Source organism: Hirundo rustica, chromosome 14 (genome assembly GCF_015227805.2).
Source record: "Hirundo rustica isolate bHirRus1 chromosome 14, bHirRus1.pri.v3, whole genome shotgun sequence".
NCBI classification, from domain to species: Eukaryota; Metazoa; Chordata; class Aves; order Passeriformes; family Hirundinidae; genus Hirundo; species Hirundo rustica.
The window spans coordinates 6304107-6317096 of NC_053463.1; the positions used below are offsets into that span (position 1 = coordinate 6304107).

Consider the following 12990-nt stretch of genomic DNA (forward strand, 5'->3'; position numbering starts at 1 on the left):
TTTACTCCCTTTGCTCTCTGTCTCTGTTTCACAATGACCATTAAAATGCATCGTTAAATTAATTCCTTGAACGACCAAGCTCATCTCCTCTCTTTCCCTGTCCTTGCAGCCTCTGACTAAGAAGTTGATGTGTTTGGGGCTGATTTTGCTTATCCTGGGGAAGAGACGGTTTCTTATATTGAAGGAAAAAGGGAGAGAAAATGGAGTTAGGTGAGGGAAGAAAGCAAGAGGGAGAAAGAGAGCTTGGGATACACGCTGGAAAAAAGTAATAAGGGAACAGTTGTCCTTATTTTCCAGTGAAAATGATTTTTCTTTAGTCTTCTGATCTCAAAACCTTGTGCCAAGCCCCCACCACAGCTCACGAGGGGAATGCTGCTCTGCACTCACTTTGTTTTGTGTTTGGGGTTTTTATTGCTTTTAAATGCTCCTCTTGAAGGGAATCAAAAGGTGGGGCTGGGGCCACACCTGCTTCCTGGCAGGCTGCAGCACTTTTCTGCGATACGGCCAACAAACACCGCAGCCCACACGTGTCAGGAGACCCCTGGGAGGGCCCCAGAGAAGCCCCTGGCTATGCCCCAGCCACTCACCCCAGCTGGCCAGAATAGCCTTTTCCTGCACCAGTGCCCCCAAATCACCCATCTCCACGGTCTCCCCACGCGCACGCTTTGAATCGCAGCGCTGTGTTTGCTCCCTCACTTCATGCCGACAGATTTGGGCATGTCTTTGACAGAGGTTCACAATTTGGATGTTAAATTTAGACGCGCGCTCGGGCTCTGATTAGAGATACAGCGACTGTTTACGCTCTTTGCGGGGAGTTTGCATCCACAGGGCTGAGGGCGAAGCCCCCCGAGGCTCTCTGATCCTCGCCCGGTGATTAGGAAAGGAGGCTGAATCACCACATAATGATGCCCTGGTATTTCCCTCAGTCGGGAGCGTGCCCTGCCTTCCACACTCCATCCCACCATGGGCTTCCTCCAGCGCTGCTGCCTCCCCACGTGCAGCCAGCTCCAGCAGGCCACCAAAGGGAGAAGGGGAGCACTCTCAGGAGAAGAAATAAATGATCACGTGAGATGGAGAGAACAGAGGCAGGTGAGGATCTGATCTGGCAGCCCTGAATTGTGTATGGCCCTTGCCACAGGTCCCATGGATTGTGCATGAATTACTGTCAGCACAAGGACATGGGGCAGCGCAGCTCAGAAAAGCAGGGGGAATGGTTCTCTTAATCTGCGTGAAAAATCTGTTTGATTTCACCCTGTTTCCATGAGGAGAACCTTGAATTCCATGGGAAGGACCCCTGAGCTTGGCAGTGCTGACCCTCCTTGGTAGCCACCTATGTTTGGGAATAAGGGCCAGTAAATTGATTTTCTTTTGCTGGTTTCATGCCGTGCACAGCTTTCAACCCATGGAATAAAAGTCACAGAAACCCACCTCATTTCTCCTGGCCCATTGCTGTCATCTTCCAGGGTCAATCCCAACAGGATTTTCCCTGGAGCTGAGCCACTTCACCAGATTTCCCCTCTCTTCAGAGCACCGCCCCTTGTTTTCCTGTTAAGATTCACCATGGCCCTTGGAAATGTCCCAGTCCCACTTCTGGATAGTTTTGCATTGTGACTGTGGCATAATTAATTCCAGAAGCGGAGGACAGATCAGGGACAGCACAGTAATCTCCTGGGAGATCTATTACACTTCAAATTGCACTAAAACCATGCTGGAGAAACAGAAACAAGACCTGCAGAGCATGATTGCTTCCCATCGCAGCCTACTAAAGGAGAAACTCCAGGCTGCAGGTAATAGGTGATGATTTCCAGGCCCAGGGTGGGGAATTGGTGTCAGGGGACAGAGACTCTCTGTGATACTCTTCAATTGAGCACGGTCCTGACACAAAGAGAAACTCTTGAAAAGTTGATTGTGATGCCTCCTAGACAATTCTCCCCAAGTTTTGACTGTGTCTTTCAAAGTTTCAGATCATTTCCAGAGGAAATGAGGCTTCTGCCTCGTGCCTCAGATGCGTAGTCACTCTCCATCCCTCATAATAACTGCTGAAGCCATTGATTGCTTTCAGTCCAGCTTGTAATTGAGAGCAAAGCTCTAAGAAATATTGAGGTCACAACAGGTTTTGCAAAATAATTATCTGGACAGAGGAGTAAAACCCTGCTAATACAGAGGGGAAAAGCAGCAGTGTTAAGTGAAGCCCTTCTTAGATGTCAGGAAGTATACAGGGGAGAGAGAGGTTAAGTACATTCCAGGAGAGATTCAGACGACAGCTTGCATCTCGTTAAATGCCAGAAAACCCACTCCTTGCTCAAGGTTATCCTCCCATATTGAATTGCTGGTGCCCAGGAAGGCATGTGCTCTGGATCCAGCTTTTCTTGTGGTTGTGGAGTTCATAACGTCTCTGCTTTGTGGGTTCTCTGATGTCTTATGAGAGATGAGTTCACATTGCCGTTTCAGTACAATTCAATTAAAAAGTCAATTAGCCCAGATACAAAGCGATCGCCTTCATTAAGCCTGCTGTTGGTGGAGCAGCCCTGGTTTGGATGCTGCTTTATGCTGCTGTCCTGCTCCACTCTGGGCTGTGGGGATTACCCCGCTCGCAGAGCTCGCAGACACGCGTGCGCAGCCTGCCAGCGTCCTCTCTCCAGGTTCAGCAGTTGAAAATGTTGGAAGGGAGTAGCTCTAGGCAAGCCCCTACATGCTGCACGGCTCTGAAGAGCTGTTAAGTAACAAGCAACAAGCAGAGCTTTTAAGAACATGGTTTTCAGCTTCTCAGAAGGAGCCACGTGCCTTTCTGGGTCACCCATCCCTGCCCTCCAAGTTTTTCTTTAATTTGCAGTACGTTTGGGACTATGTTGTGTTTCCTAGAAGTCAAATGATGGCATGAATAGAATGAGGCTGAGTTTTGTCAAAACCGACTTGTGTTGATTTCTCTCCAAATTCTGGTAGTTTGACTTCAGCTTCAGACCATTTGTTTCAAAAAGGAATGGCCACAGAGAGATTTTTGTGCATGGTTGGCATATATTTACCAAGGAGAAAAGGATTTGAAGCAAATATGAAATTTGTATTTATCAGTAATTGGATACCTCAGTGAGAGAATATGACACATACTGTTAGCTGGGCTCTAACAATTTGTTCCTAACATTTAACTTGAGTTACAAATTGAACTAGTTCTGGTTCTTAAAGAGATGAGTCTTGAAAAAGTGTCTGGAAAAACAAGTCTTCCCTGTTTAAATTAGGAATGTGCCAAATGACTGGCAGGTACTTGATATATAATTTAAATTTAAAGCAGGAAGAAACAGTTCTAGATAAAGATCTCCTAGGATATCTAGGGGAAATATATGCACCTATATTTAGCTTATCCCTGGTTTCAACCCCGAGCTGCACACACAGCAGTGTGCACTTAGCTTCTGAAAAGAACAGGCCTTGATCCTTTAACAAGCTCTGCAAAGCTCCCTAATAAAGTTACATCCCTGTTAATCACATATGTGCTCCCCGGTTCCTTCTTTGATACACCTCATTCACAGAGATAAACTGTGGGGCTGCCTGGGGATTGTTAGGGAAGGAAGCTGATGGCGAGTGGTCATGGATGGCAGATCCTCCGCAGGAATCCTGACCCTGGGGCTTTGCTGTGAGAAGGCAGGGACCAGAGAGATTGCTCAAGGGCTGAGGGTGACATGGGCCAAGCGTCGTGCTGGAAACCTGCTCCTTCAGTCCACAGAGGGGAGGCAGCAGGGTCAGGCCTGTGAATTAGAAAAACTTGGAGGTTATTGAGACAGAGCTTGACCAGAAACTGAGTGAAAGCTGCTGGAAAGGCCACATCATGGAGCTGCAAATTCAGAAGGAATTTATACAATGTGGCATGTGTTCCCCATCATTGCTGGAGAAGGACAGCACATCCTGTAACACGGGGAGAGAAGAGGGAAGACAAATGGCAGAGAGGCACATAAATCAGTTTGTATTTTGACTCTCAAAGATACTTCGCAGAAACTTCAGTGGAGAGGGGAGTTAAGATGGAAAGAGGAGACTGGAGAAAAAACAAGAGGGAGTTTGGATTGGGGGTGGAGACTTTGGATCTGCTGTTTGACTTGGAAGAAAGCAGCATGAAGGGAGGGCAAGATTGTTCACAGAATAGCAAGTCAGCCTGACCAGAGCATCTTGCACGACTTTGCAAATTTTGTTCTCTATAAAGGCAGAAACTGAAGCAGAAAAAGTGAAGAAATCTGAGCCAGCATAGGGATGTGGCATAGCAGATCTCTCACTGGGACAGAGGGAAGAAGAACTGAGCTAACAATTCTGTCAATAAAGTTCAGGGTAGACAGAGCAGGGAAGTGAGGCTGAGTTTCTGTAACACACTGACCTTAGTGAAAATTACTAATGTTCTTCCTTTGACACCTGCAGGGCTCAAGGAGACACCGCACCATGGAAGTCTCCATCAGGAGTCACTTCCTGAGTGTTGCTGTTTTCCTGATGCATTGTGTGCTCCACAAGGCGAGCTGTGAGAAGGGCAACACTTCCACTCTGCACTTCACCCACTCCTTCTACAATGCCACCATCTATGAGAATTCAGCCCCCAAGACCTACGTGGAGAGCTACGTCAAAATGGGTATTTACAAGGGACACCCTGAGTGGGACATCAGGTACAGAATAGCTTCTGGGGACACCACCGGTCTGTTCAAAACAGAGGAGCACGTGATCGGGGATTTCTGCTTCTTGAGAATAAGAACCAGGAGCAGCAACACAGCACTTTTAAACCGTGAGGTCAAAGACAGTTATATGTTAATAATTGAGGCCATAGAGAGCACCTTTGCCTCCAAAGCCTGGGCCAAAGTCTTGATCCATATTCTGGACAGAAATGACTTGAAACCTCTCTTTTCACCCCCCTCCTACAAAGTGTCCATCAAAGAAGACACTCCTCTGAAAACTGTGGTCAGCACGCTCAGTGCCACTGACGCTGACGCTGGCCAGAACGCTGAGTTCTACTATGCCCTCAACACCAAGTCCAACCTATTCACTGTGCACCCCACCACGGGGGCAGTTATGGTCACAGGCAGGCTGAACAGCACCCATCGAGGCAGGCATAACCTGCAGGTTTTGGCTGTGGACAGAATGAGAAAGATCACGGAGGGGAATGACTTTGGGAACTTGGCTAGTCTCACAATCCAAGTGGAGCCATCTGCCAGGAAACCCCCCTCTATCTCCTCGGTGAAGGTGACATCGCCTGACTCAGATGAAGACTTTATCTATGCAACTCTCTCTGTAGAAAGTGGTGACTCAGAAGCAGGAATTGATTCGGTTGAGTTTGTGGATGGAGATCCGGGAAGACATTTCAAAGCCATTAGATCCTACTTCGGGAGCAGTGAGTTCATGATTGTGTCAAACAAAGAGATAAACTGGTTACTCTACCCGTTTGGTTTCAACCTCAGTGTGCAAGCCAAGGACAAGAGCAAGCCACCACTGCTCTCTCCTGTCAGAGTTGTCCACATACCTCCCTCCAAGTATGTTTCTGCCAGGTTTGAGAAAGAAGTGTACCAGGTCCAGCTCAGTGAATTTTCCCCGGCTGGAAGCCAAGTTGTTATGGTGAAGATCACCCCAGTTTTCCCAAATCTTAAATACGTTTTGAGACCTACTCTTGACAGCACAAGCTTTAAGATCAATCCTCACACTGGACTGATAACTACGGTCAGAGCAATGGACTTCCATGAGCAGTCTAGTTTTGAGCTTGAAGTTACAACCAGTAACAGTCACACATCCACGACTGTTATCGTTGACATCACTGACTGCAACAATCACGCACCAAGTTTTACCCAGTCTTCGTACCATGGGGCGTTTGATGAAAATGTTCCTCCTGGTACCAGTGTCTTAACAGTAAGGGCTACAGATGAAGATAAAGGAGACAATGGCTTTGTCACCTACAGCATAGCCAACCAGAAATCAGTTCCCTTTGTCATTGACCCCTATTCTGGTGTCATTTCCACCTCCAAGTCGATGGACTATGAGCTGATGCAGAGATGGTACCACCTGCGAGTGTGGGCGTCAGATTGGGGCTCGCCCTTCCGCCACGAGACAGAGGTGTATGTCTCCCTCACACTGAGCAATGTCAACGACAATGCTCCTGTGTTTGAGAAGGCAAGCTGCAGTGGCACCATCCCACGGGACTTTCCAGTTGGGAGCCCTGTGGCCACGGTCTCTGCAATCGACAGTGATGAGCTGCAGCATATCAAATACGAAATCAAGTCTGGCAACGAGTTACAGCATTTTGAACTGAATCCCATCTCTGGAGTAATATCTCTTAGAATATCTCTGCGAGATCTTCCTTCTGAACAGCCACTTTTCTACTCTTTGAAAATAACTGCAACAGATGGAGAGAACTATGCTTTTCCAACATCTGTAAACATCACTGTGGTCAGTCAAGGTCTCCCTGTCAAAATGCAGTGTGAGGAAACAGGAGTCTTGAAGCAACTGACAGAAACCATCATACACTCCATCGAGTCTCAGTCTCAAGGCCATGGGCAGGATGATGAAACATCTCTGAACTTGCACCTTATAAACCATAATGCTCCTAAGTTTGATGACAGCTTTCCAAGATCCATTGATATCGTAGAGACTGTTCCCATAAACTCAACTATTGCTGACCTTTCAGCCATTGATCCTGACACTGGTTTTAATGGAAAATTGGTCTATGTGATCTCAGATGGAAATGATGACAGCTGCTTTACAATTGACCTGGAACTGGGTCTCCTTCAAGTCCTTTCTCCTTTAGATCATGAACAAACCAGCTTCTACATTCTTAACATTACTGTGTACGATCTTGGCACACCACAAAAATCATCTTGGAAACTATTGGCTGTGAATGTGTTGGATACCAATGATAATACTCCTAAATTCCCTCAAGGTGCCTATTGGGTGTCAATACCAGAACATGTAGCAGCAGGGACAACAATAGCTCAACTGAAGGCAGAAGATGCTGATACAGATGACAATGGGAGAGTAAAATACTCCCTCCTAACCCCCACGGACAAGTTTGCCATTAACAGTGTCACTGGAGAAGTGATGGTTACAGGTGCTCTAGATAGAGAATTGTGGCCTTGCTATGTGCTGAAAATAGAAGCTAGGGACCAGCCCAAAACAGGCTTCCAGCTGTTCTCTGTTGCGGACCTCGTCGTGACTCTGGAGGATGTGAACGACAACACCCCACAGTGCCTCCCAGCCCTCAACAGCGTGAAGGTCCCCGAAGACCTGCCCGTGGGGACCATTCTCCTGTTTCTGGAGGCTTTTGACCCTGACTCTGGCTCTGGTGGAGAGGTGAGGTACAGCCTCATCAACAACGAGGAGATGATGTTTCATGTGGATAAGCTGACCGGGGCACTCCGCTTGGAGAAGGAGCTGGACTATGAGAAGAGGGACTCTTACAATCTAACCGTACAGGTCAGTGACGGTGGGAAGCCCTTCTCTCGCTCTTCCCTCTGCCACCTGGAAGTGAACGTCATTGATGTCAACGAGAACTTGAACCCACCGCGCTTTGCCTCCTTTGTCTTCAAAGGCTGGGTGCAGGAGAACAGCCCCAAGGGCACGTCGGTGATGATGGTCATGGCAAAGGACATCGACAGGGGCAAGGATGGAGAGGTTCAGTATTTCCTCCGAGAGGGCACTGGCCTGTCCGTCTTCCACATCGAAAAGGACACAGGTAAGGACGTCTTCATTTAATAGTGAACCTTGAAGGCTCAAACTGCCTGCTGTGTTTGGCCTGGTTGTTCACAATGTTCTGTGCATTCAAGCCTTTCTTGAGTGTGCAAGGATTTACTAAGTCTATCTGTGGCTCTGGGTAGGAACAAGCAGTGGTTTTTCTCCTTAAAATAATGGAAATCAATGTCTGTCCCCCCCCAAAATACCGAGGTCTTCTCTTTCACTTGTGTATCAAAAATTAAGCTCAGCAGAAGCAAACGCTCACCTTCCACACAATCTCCCAGCCACACAAGGTGGGTGAGAGAGTTTGTGTGTGCAGCAAAGAGCAGGAGCTAGACTTGAGACTGCTCTGTCATCAAGGGCTGAGCAGTCTGAGTTCCTTAAATCCCTCACAAACACTCTGTCCTTCTCCTAGGCATCATACGGACCATGGGATCACTCGACAGAGAGGGAACATCTCACTACTGGCTGACTGTGCTAGCCCTTGACCTGGGAACAATTCCTCTGTCTTCTGTGACTGAAATTTATATTGAGGTCACCGATACCAATGACAACCCACCTCAGATGTCCAGACCTGTCTTCTATGCCTCTGTGATGGAGAATTCCCCACCAAACACATCTGTCCTTCAGCTTGATGCCTACGATCCAGACTCCAGCTCAGAGGGAAAACTAACTTTTCACATCCTAACTGGAAATCCTCAAGGACTCTTCACCATTAACCTCATTACAGGTAAGTCTGACCCAGCTCAGCATCTGTTTTTGAGGCTTTCAAGTGCCCAGAGATGTTACATATTCAATATAAACTGCCCACACAGCTGCCTTTGTCACACCTTCCTCCTGCAGCAAAAGTCTCAGTCTCCAAATACACTCTGTGGGGAGTCTGAGGATTGAAACCCTCAACCTGAGGGCTGCGATTTGCATTAGATGGCTCTTAGAATGACACAAATGTGCTGCTTTCAAAGCCCTGAACAGTTGCTTTTAATCTTCCCCCTTATAAAGAACTGCCCTATTGCGCAGCCTGAGCCAGGGAACACCCTTCTGGAGGTGACTGTTCCTGACACAGACCCAGGCAGGATTAACAAAAATGAATTCCACTGCACTTAAAGACTCCACCCATTCTCCAGCACTATTAATGTAGTAAGTGTAGTAAGCCTCTCCTGCCATCTTCCTAGACTATATCTTTCATCTGAGGATTATTTACCAGATCTTTCAGAGCCATCAAAAACCCGCTGATGTTTTGTGTAAACAGCTTCCTCAAACTATCCCAGCAGAGCTGACATTGGGCCAGTCTGGCAAGGAAAGCTGTGCCGAGCCCTTCGTGCCATCAGCTCCTGGGAGAAGAGGGAAGGGAGGGCACAGAGCCTGAGTATGGGAGAGGATTAATTGCATGACTTTGATCTCCTGGAGATGATAAAAGGAGTTCAGCTGCTGCAACGGGATGGAAGCTTGCTCTCAGATGAGGAGCTGGATGTATTGGAAAAGGCTAGAGCTTGTATTGGAAAAGGCTAGAGCTGCTCTCAGCTACGTGGCGTAATGGCTCTCTGGCAGTGCTCCACAGCTGGCTAGGAGGGGAATGAAAGAAATAAATTATTATTATGGAATACTAAAATCTTTTGGTCACAAGAACCTCGCAGGGTGTATTTGCATGGCACTGTATAAATGCACCTGGAGATGTCAGCTAACTGTGACCACTGCTGCCCACAGCTGTAGCTGTCTGTGCTGCCAGAAGCCTTTGAGCCTGGTCAGGGCATTGCTCTGCATCCAACTTTCCCACATAATCCAAACAGCTATGCACAACCCAGCCCCAGGACAGCTTGCACAATGCAGGCTACTGCAGAAATGTTCCTTCAGAAGCCCCATTGCATAAAACCACTGCCTTTTTGATGGGATGTGGAGCAGGATGGCTATCAGGACACCTAGCTGGCTCCCTTCTTCGGCTGAGCAGCCATGCATGCTGCAGGAAATCCAGCCTTTGTGCTGCAGGCAGAGCTTTCTGTCCCGGGAGTGCAGCCCTGCAAAGTCACGCTCCGAGGCTGTCATGTTCCATAGCAAAATGAGTGACTCTGGCAAAATCCAAATGTTTGCAAATGAGACACCTCACCTCTAAGCCAACACATTAATCCCCATTTTAGACAAAAAAAGCTCTCTCACATGTGAGTCATCTCCTTTCCCTATACTCAGGTGATTTGCATGAGAAGAGTGATAAGTTTGTCAGTTCTGGAAGAAACCCATGGGTTGATCTTATCTCTTGGACAGTTGCTGGAGGTCTTGTCTTTAAACCCTGAGCTTGGAGGTTGTTTAAGGTCCTGCTTCCAAGCCTGATGAGGATTCAGTTATCCATTATTCTACTTGCACGTCACCCAAAAGAATCTATAATTACCCGTGAACATTGGCACAATCTGAGCAGTTATACCCTCATGTTTACAGTATCTAAAGAGAAGTCATTTGCTGCTGCTGCTGCCAGAAGGGATATCACAGCTTCTCTAACGTTCAGGGCCCTAGGCAGCTTATTGGAAACCCAGTGATATTTTCATTCTGCAGGCTAGTTGCTCCATTAAGTAGAATAAAACAATAATCTTTGGTCTCAACTTGGTAGTGCAGCACTGGAAGATGAACTGCTGGTCATCCCCATTAGTGCAGAATTGTATTAAAAAAAAAAAAAAAAAAAAAAAAAGGGTTATCCCACTGCAGGGCAGAGGGCTGTGATCAAGACATCTCCTTTGTGCCTATCCCACACGGTGATTGTCATCAAAGGACAGACAGTAAGTCACACTGGCACTGAAATGGGCCAGAGATCAGCCTGGGTCTCTCCTAGCTAGGACATTCCTGGTAGTGGCCTCATGTCAAAGGAAGAGGAGGAGGGGGAGGACAAGGGAAGCTTGTTCTCATCCTGTGTCCTAATAGGAGTTAAGGTGCTGATGTACTGCTAAAACAGGTGTATCTAAACCCATATTAACCCTGCAGAATATCCCTGGATAATCATTTAGGGCAGAGGGATACAGTATTGCAAGTACCCTACCTGGGTTCCTGGCGGTGTGTTGGGTTCAGAACATTGACATGGGGGTGGATTGGCCAGTGGAGACACAACCAGCAAGGCCCCTTGGCTTCTCCTTGCAGGGGAACCAGGAACAGCCATGGTAACTGTCCTGGGCTCCTCCAGCATTCCCAAACTACCACAGAAAGGCTCTAAGATCTTCAAGCTCTCAGTTCTCTAAAGAGGGTGGAGAAAGGGGGGGGAAATACATGAAAGGCTAATGAGAAGAGGGAACAAAACTGTGCACCGAGATGAAAGCTCTGTGCCATCGGCGATGGAATCTCTCCAGCCCAGCCTGGCAGCTGGTGTGGAGCGGTGTTTGTGGGACACAGGGATAGATAGCTACACAGAGAGATGGGCAGATAGTAGGGTTTGGGGTATTCTGCTGGAAAAGTTTTCAGCTCATTTTGTTCAGGGTTTGATGTGAAGGGAGTTTGAGTCCAGACAGGACCAGGAGGAACTGGGAGGGTTGTGGCAGGAAGAGTCAGGATGAAGCCATTCATCCTGCTGAAAGGCTGTTTGGAGAATCCTTTTACTTCGGATTGTTCGTCTCCAGCTCTTATCTAGTGCTTGTTCTCCTGTTGTTTCTTCTGCTGTGTCAGTGCCCATTGGCTTCCCCAGGATGCCTGTGGTTCCCTGCATTTCTGTACAAGGAGGGACATTCTCCTCTTGAGGCCCAAGGAATGGCTGCATGGCTGCTCCCCAAATCAACATAACACTCTGCTGAGCATGGAGTAGTGCACAGCAGGGTCAGAACAAGAGGTGGGGTGGTGGGAGGAGAAGGTAAAAAAGGTTAAATGGAAGCAGGAGTGAGACAAGGGAAGGAGGATTTCGGGAGAACAGCCTCTTCCCTTCTCAAGCTGTTGTGAAAACCTAAGTGCCTGCTAACCCGATTCTGGCTATTTTAACTATCTTAGATTCTCCCCCCTGCAGCAAGGGCAGGGGGCCAGCAACCTCCACCCCAGCCCCTTTCTTGCCAGCAGAAGTTATTATTATTTTTTGTTCCCTGACAGCAGTGCCCTGGTAATTTTGGTGCTCTTGTTCCAACATGACCAGCCTTCCTCTCTGCCCTTTGCAGGCAGCAAGCAGGAGAGAGGCAGACAATCCTTTCTCATTGCTGTGTGTAGACAGGCTGCTGGAGCACAGTCTGTGCCTGCCTGCGTGCAGGCAACAGAAGACATTGCTTCTGTACCCTCATTTGGATGCAGAGCTTGGCTAATTGGCCAGGCGCATTTAGAACTGTTCACAGTTTTGTGCAGTCCCTGTAGGATTCAGCAGAAACATTCAGGGCCCCATGCAAGAACACAGATAGAGGACACCCACTCAACTCCATCACACGTCCCATGGGACAGGCTGGATGGGGTTTTCCAGCAGGGCAGGGTACTGAAAACTCACACACATGCACCATGCACACACAAAACACTCATTAAAACTAAGCATGCACTTCCCAGGCCTTGTAGGGGACAGCAGAAAGAACCAAGGAAGTGTGTCTCCAGGCCACAGAAGCTGATGGCAGTTCCCCTTTAATAACAGCTTCCACTTCCATTTTAGCCCTCTGGGCTTCCACTTCCATTTTAGCCCTCTGGCCTCACAGCTTGTATAACCAAGCAGCAACAAATGAAAATGTGCATTAATTCCAGCCGGCTTTTCTCAGGCGTGGAGTGCAGTGTCCATCTCCCACCTGCGAACGCTGCTCCTGTGAACACCGCTGTCAGTTTGTGCATCTCGGCATCGCCCAGCGCCGAGGCTCCAAACGGGAATTAGGGTGATTAACCCTAGTTAATTAACCACAAGGGCTTTCAGATCCCAGGGCAGAGTGGTAACTGGCTCCAGAGGGGGGAAGCAGGAGCCATGGCTGGGCACAGAGTAAGGGACAGAATTTGCCTGGGGTCAGGAGGAGAACCCAACCCTTTGCCTTGTGGCTCAGCAGATGTGAAGATAAACCAGAAAAAAAAAAATAAAATCCATCTGGTGAGACTCCCAGCTGGGATACAGGGCAGGCTATGTGATAGAGAGCAGAGTGAGCTCTTACTCCCAGGAGATACGAGCATCTTCAGTGGTACTGACACTCAAGAGTGTCATTAAATTCCAGTTCACCTGCCTTCCCTACAGTCCTCCTTCTCCAGCACTAGAAAGCTGAGCTATGATCCTGCTTTCTTTCATTTTTTTCATTAAGTCATGGAAGAATTCCAGGGTGTGGCCAGGCATATCCAGATAGTCACTTCAGAGTGGTCAAGTTCCCGTCCATCAGCTGGTGTGCAGAAATCCAGTGCAAA

At 48.0% G+C, this 12990-nt stretch overlaps 1 protein-coding gene across 1 annotated transcript in view; it reads left to right on the top strand.

The window, feature by feature from the left end:
- The first annotated feature begins 4416 nt into the window (after positions 1-4416).
- FAT2 (FAT atypical cadherin 2) overlaps positions 4417-12990 on the top strand; it is a 43656-nt gene continuing 35082 nt past the window's right edge. The window contains exons 1-2 of the mRNA XM_040078329.1: positions 4417-7681; positions 8096-8410. Coding sequence (XP_039934263.1) covers positions 4417-7681; positions 8096-8410 — 3580 coding nt within the window. The remainder of the gene's footprint in view (positions 7682-8095; positions 8411-12990) is intronic.